The sequence below is a fragment of the Lupinus angustifolius genome, chromosome LG11, assembly GCF_001865875.1.
Source record: "Lupinus angustifolius cultivar Tanjil chromosome LG11, LupAngTanjil_v1.0, whole genome shotgun sequence".
Taxonomy (NCBI): domain Eukaryota; kingdom Viridiplantae; phylum Streptophyta; class Magnoliopsida; order Fabales; family Fabaceae; genus Lupinus; species Lupinus angustifolius.
The window spans coordinates 13,858,516-13,864,890 of NC_032019.1; the positions used below are offsets into that span (position 1 = coordinate 13,858,516).

Below are 6,375 nucleotides of genomic sequence, written 5' to 3' on the forward strand. Positions count from 1 at the left end.
CTACCAACAAAATATTGGTATAATGGTGTGAGGTCCCATTAAACCCTCGAACAAACCAAAATGTCAAATATTCAATTCCTGAAAGCGACATTTGTTGAGAGGACAACCACACACTTGGAAGGGATTAGTTCCTTACTCATAAGGTGAGGGGATACCTTGCTAGTACCAAAAAATAAAATAGAGAAGCTGGGAAAAAGACGTTAAACACTTTGTTGTGTAGACAATTATGGTTAGTGACTTAGGGTAGACAAAAGAAGTATAGAAACACACAGAATTAGAAATAGAAACGACCAAACAAAATAAAAACTAAGTTACTTTTAAATCAATGTCATTCATTAGACTGAAAAATGTGCAAAAACAAAATTAGTCTACACCACCATGGTACTAGAGTTTTATGTGCTCATGCATCAATGCTTAACTAACAAACTAAAAAGGAAGAAAATGCATGGCAAGAAGTTCCTTGGTGAACATTACTCTTTGAGAACCACAAACTTCCTCTTATATGCCCCAACTTGACATGATTGTCAAAGAATGCCTCTATTACTAAGGTTGCTTTCTCAACAACTAAATATATGACAGTCCACATCATAAGCTTGAAAAAGAATCATTTTTTGAATCCCATGTATTGTTAAAAGTATTAAGAGAATGTGATTCAAAAAGACATACGACCGGCCAGCCTGCTTTCAAGTATCCTCTTGTCAATGGCTGCATCAATGGAGCTCATCTGAAAGATAACAATGAGAGTCATGATCAGAAATTGATCATAGAGACCACAAAATACATGGACAAATCGAATAGTTCTTAGCCTGGTCCAAATGCAAGGGATTTCAAGCTCTACCAAGGGTCTGCTTGTGAGTTGAATTTTGAAAGGGAAAGAGAAGACTTGGGAGTCATGAAATACACTTGTGACCTTTCCTTCCCCACCAAAACCCTACTCGCAAATGGACACTAAGAAAGCTGACCTGGGCCAAGTCTGAATTCCGTAAAATAAATTGTAATGATGCTACCAATGAGCAAATATATGTTGGTTATAGATCATATTCCAACCCAAAAAATCCACACTTCAAAGTCATGCAGATGGATGATTAATTACAATGGCAACACGAAATCAAACAAAAATCATATATATACTCCTTTATGACCTATGAATGCTAGGATGAAGGATGACAAGGCAACACGAAATCAAATAAAAATCATATATATACTCCTTTATGACCTATGAATGCTAGGATGAAGAATGACAAGGTTGGTTGTTTGCTACTAGCCTCACCAATTTTGTTACCAAATGAAATATAGTAAAATACTTAAATCTTTTGGTGCTTACAAAATTGAGGCATAGGTTGCACCCAGAGTGATAGTTCAAAATTAAACCGCTTCACTACCCATTCAGGTTGGAAACACTGGAGAACTAAAAAGCACCACATGTTTTTTCCCGTACAATTTTACTTTAAAGAAGGATTAAATATTTATAAGAATGTACCTCTATAAATAGGAAACAATGTCTAAACTACTGAAACGAAAACAGGGAGCATAAAGCCTACCTATCTGCTTAGATGTAAAAGAAACTGTATCTATTACTAAGGTATAATGACTTACCTGGCTATTTTCATCATGCACCTGATACTTAGGCAAAGACATTCTTCTTTCCTCCTACGAAAAGAAAGCATCAACATATTAGAAACCGAAAAACAATAGTAGTCAAATGGAATATATCTATATTTTCTCCTAAAGATAGCTCACCATGGACATTGCCTCATCATCCCAAACTAAATAGACTTCGTTAGTGGCAGGTTGAGAAACAGGAGCTTTGTTCGCAATTACTGGGGGTGGTCCAATTGAAGGACCACCAGTATTTGGACCAGAAGAATATGAATGTGAGTTACTAGCTATCCCTCCTACAAGAAACAAAAGTGAAAAGCAAATGAAAATAGCTACAATCGTATACAACAACCATAATACAAACAGTAATGACATGTTAAACAATATCAACTTTGATGCTTAATATTTTCATAATCGGTAAGAAATGCCTCGGATGTAACACAGAATCATCTGATATAAACCAATAGGAGTAAAATATGTTCAAACTACAAAGGGATATTACCACCAATTACAAGGTCATGCAAACATACAAGGACATTGATATCTGTGATTATTGGCAGGCTCTAAGGGCATTGCACAACCATTACATAAAATTCTTGAAATATTATAAACCATTTGGCAAGACATGCCAAATACCTCTATTGACCCATGTACTGTGCAACCAAATAGAGCTTACAGTACATATCCTAAAGAACTAAAAGTCTGACACTATTTAATTAACAACATAATCCAAAAGTAACCATCTGTTTAAATCACATACAGGGTCCATCTTATATAGGCTGAAATAGTCATTTTGATGGGGACACTTATACTCAAAAGGTTACATGTCAAAAGGTTACATGCAGCTTGCAGCTACAGTGCCTTTTGGGGCATAATGGAAACAAAGCAGACAAAGGGAACAGGAGTATACTGACTATCATGCAAGCATATGCTCATAAAAAAAAGCACGGGAACTTTAGATGTAATGAATGTTTAAGAAATGACAGAATAAATCAACATTTGCGGAGATTGAAGATTTAAGGAAAAGACCAATGTAATGTTAGAGTAATGACCATCAGCATAAAAGATATAGCATAACATACAGTTTTAATATTACCCCTAATAATATCTAGAGCACAAGATTATAACAAAGTATGTTTCACTAGAATTTAATTTCAAATTTTGGGTCGCCAAAAATACCTGAGAAGAGAAGATGAGCAGACTGAAATCATAAAACCAGCTACAATTGCTTAGTTTAAAAGGAAGATATACGATTACCTGGAGCCCCTAGTGCCTGATAACTATTTGTCACAGAAGAAGTGTTAACAACTGAATGTGCATTAACAAGTACACCTGCAGAAAGCCCTGGAGTTACAGATTGAACATTAGATGATAGAGTGGCTGGAAATGTTGAACTTTGAGTTGGCATATGGTTAGTTCCAATAACAGGAAATAGAGGTTGTGAAACTGGAACAGAAGGTGTAGATGCAGGCAATCCAGGAGTAATCTGAGTTGAGAGTGCAGGCAAAGTGGTTGAGGGTAGTGGGGGTCTCACATTATGCACAGGAAATAATGGTTGCTGTACATATGGGGCGGGAGGAGCAAATGAAACAGCTGGAGGCTGTGGATACCAGGGTTGAGGTCGAGGTGGAACCGCCCAAGCTGTTGGAGGTACAGGTACAGCTGGATTATATCTATATTGCCAAGAGATGGAGGGGAAACACATAATACATAAGCTAATTTTGTGCCACTTAGATGTAGTTTATAATAAAAAAGCAATTTACTACTTTCATATATGCCAAATAGAAGGTGAATATGAACAGAAGAAATACGAGAGATAAAATTCATTCGTACATTGGTGGCCTTGGGCCCCAGTTTGGTTGAGGAGGATATCTTATACCGAATGATGCTGGCGGTACTCCACCTACAAGCTGGGTTGATGGGAAATCCACCTTGGCAGCCTTTGATGGAACATGATCCTCTGCATTAACAAGGTTATCAGAAACAAAATGCAACCATTTCAGAACTGCTTTAACATTTCAAGTTTCACAACCATGTTTGCCCATAGTATTTTGCTTATCCTTTAACACTCTTGGCATCATCACCTAATACAAGTAAACACATGGGATACTCAAAATAACAGGAACCATACATTTAACATTAGATGAGAATATCAAAACTTTTTTTTTTGCAAAAAATAATTCAGTAACAAAGAAATGTAGTGATTTTGGCTCTTTATAGTTAAGTTGTTCTATCAGCTATTATTGAACCAAACAACGCCAAGTTAATAAATTTGTGGTTAAGGGAGAAACTGCCAAACAAGATATCACCTTCCTCTCTATAATGAGCATCCAAAATATCAGGTGGGATCCCTTGCATTCCATATATTTCAATGTCTATAGAGTCTCTGTCAGGTTTTGCATTAGGCACCCTGAAAAAGGAAAAGGAAAATCGCAAGAATGATCAGCAGATTGGCAAATGGAAAGGCTTATAAGAAGCCTTCAAATACCAATTTCAGCTCTTCAGCAATGCACTTTGGTACATGAACAATAGTGAATCCTTTTGGACATTTTGAGATCAGTTTAACTGCATTTAAACTTCTGCAGTTTTAACAGAGTTTTACATAATTCTTATTTTATATGTTTTCTTGATCTTAAACTAGACGGCGTGAGAAAGACATGGTTAACAATAGAAGTTAGGAAAATGTTTTTTGTGCCACTAAATTTGACACCTGGTAGGGAGATAACCAATTCCAACATAACTGATTTCATTCACAATCAACATCTATCTGGATTGTGTCAAAATCAGAATCAGTATCGCTAAGTTGAAACCTCGGCAAATCAATTGTAGAACACATACAAATAAAGTACTTATTCCTGTGAATCATGGGATTCATTAATGAAACTTGTATCAGTCCTCCAAAAGCCAAGTTAGAGAGTGGATCACTAGTTTAACACAAACAATTTCATTTACCCCTTACTTGGTTTTTCTTGTCAATACCAATTAGGCTTAAATACATTTCTCATCCTTCAACTTTTGCTCATGTGCAAAGTCCATCCCAACCTTTTTCAGGCGGTTTAGATCTCAAACTTTTTCGGTTACACATTTGTCTCCAAAATCTAGCAGAAGGTGTTAACGTGGCTGTGTTGGCCATTAGCCACATTCTTAGTATTATGCTATGTTTGGGAGTTAAGAGGATGATGGAACAAAATGAGATACAATGGAATCCAAAGATTTTGGGGCTTTTTGGGTGGAAATACAATGATTTAAATTGCACTCTGCAACCACTGTTGTGTCCACACTATTGCGGTTTCGTACTTTCTGCAATGATGTCACGACCACAATTGCAACCGTATTTCCTATGATAGCACTAAACATAGCCATGACCACAATTTAAAACACCCGATGGAATGAAAAGGGAAATGTTCCAAAGAATAACATGCCATTATGATTCCGCTCTATGCCTCCATCCAAACATAGCACAAGCTTTTGGACTACAACTTGATAAGGACTAAAATTGCATAATAATAAAAAGTTCGAGACCAGAATCGTTTGAAAAAAAGTGAGGGACCAGTAAAGTGCATTTAACCCTAAAAATTAAGTGTTCCGTGTTAGGTGTCCAAATTGTACAAAACTCAATCTCTCTAACATTAACCCCAACAAAAAAAGACAGTCGAGTGCACGAGACTATCATCTAGTGGGCCCGGAGGAGTTTAGACATACATACAAAATCTTACCTCGCAACCGAACATATTGTTTCCGAGATTTAAACTCATCACCTCATACTCACAAGACAAACAAACAAGATTTAAAAAACATGACAAATAAAAAATAGAATAAAGGGGACAAATAGGAATAGGTACAAATACTTACTTGGTGACGGATTCTTTGTGGACCTGGAGAACATGGATGATCATGCTGCCAGTGGTAGAAAACTTCTTATGGCAAACGTGACATTTGAAGTGTTTCGCTTTCTGATGCTGCACCAGAATCTTCTCATCATCGAATTCTCGATCGCAGTAATAACACCACACTTTTGTCGATGCTCTCTTCTTCTTCTTCCCCATCTTATGTTATTATGTTTCTCAAATTTCTTTCTTCTTCCTTCGTCTTATGAAATATGAGTCAGTGAATAATAATGGAAGGTTTTATTATTTGCATTTTTTTATTGTTTTTCTTGAGGGTTGAAAAAGTTACGGGGAAGGGTTTGGTTTTTTATTAAAATTTTAACTGATTTTGATTTTTAAAATGATTTTTTCTTCATAATTCCAATTATAATTTCAAGAAATATAACATATCACTAATTACTACTCAACTGCCATTATATTGGCAATTTGGGTAAGGGTAATGTTTATGGGACTCATATGCACATTTTGGACGGCGCAGAACATGAAAAATGTGTTTTTCCCTCCTATAAAATGTTTGTCCAACATATTTGTTTTTTGCCCGCAGACATTTCAAATGGGCGGGATAGAGCGGCCCATGAACATTAATGAATACTACAATAAAAATTTGATGGACCAAGTATAGCAAAAGTAATTCATGTTCTCATCAATATAACAATTTTCCAAAATATAATATCTTACAAATTAATTGTATGTCCGATTTATACAAAACAATGTGTTATGTTTTGTGTTTTGAATCTCATTATCACATTGTGCATCTATGTAATCTCAAGTATGATAACATGAATATTGCAATGTTTTCAATAGTGAAATACAAACTAAAAGACAATATATAATATCTTGCAATGTTCTATGTACTAAATCATTTTTAGTTTTTTTTTTTTTAAATTTA

The 6,375-nt window shown here is 35.5% G+C and overlaps 1 protein-coding gene across 1 annotated transcript; it reads right to left on the bottom strand.

Moving 5' to 3' along the window:
• On the bottom strand, nt 301–5,774 carry LOC109361101 (protein SUPPRESSOR OF FRI 4-like). Its single transcript, XM_019606422.1, has 7 exons — nt 5,452–5,774; nt 3,909–4,009; nt 3,433–3,559; nt 2,857–3,272; nt 1,741–1,895; nt 1,597–1,650; nt 301–724 (listed from the first exon to the last, which is right to left on the bottom strand). Exons 1-7 carry the CDS (start codon nt 5,643–5,645, stop codon nt 653–655), a joined length of 1,119 nt encoding a protein of 372 aa, XP_019461967.1. The 5' UTR covers nt 5,646–5,774; the 3' UTR covers nt 301–652.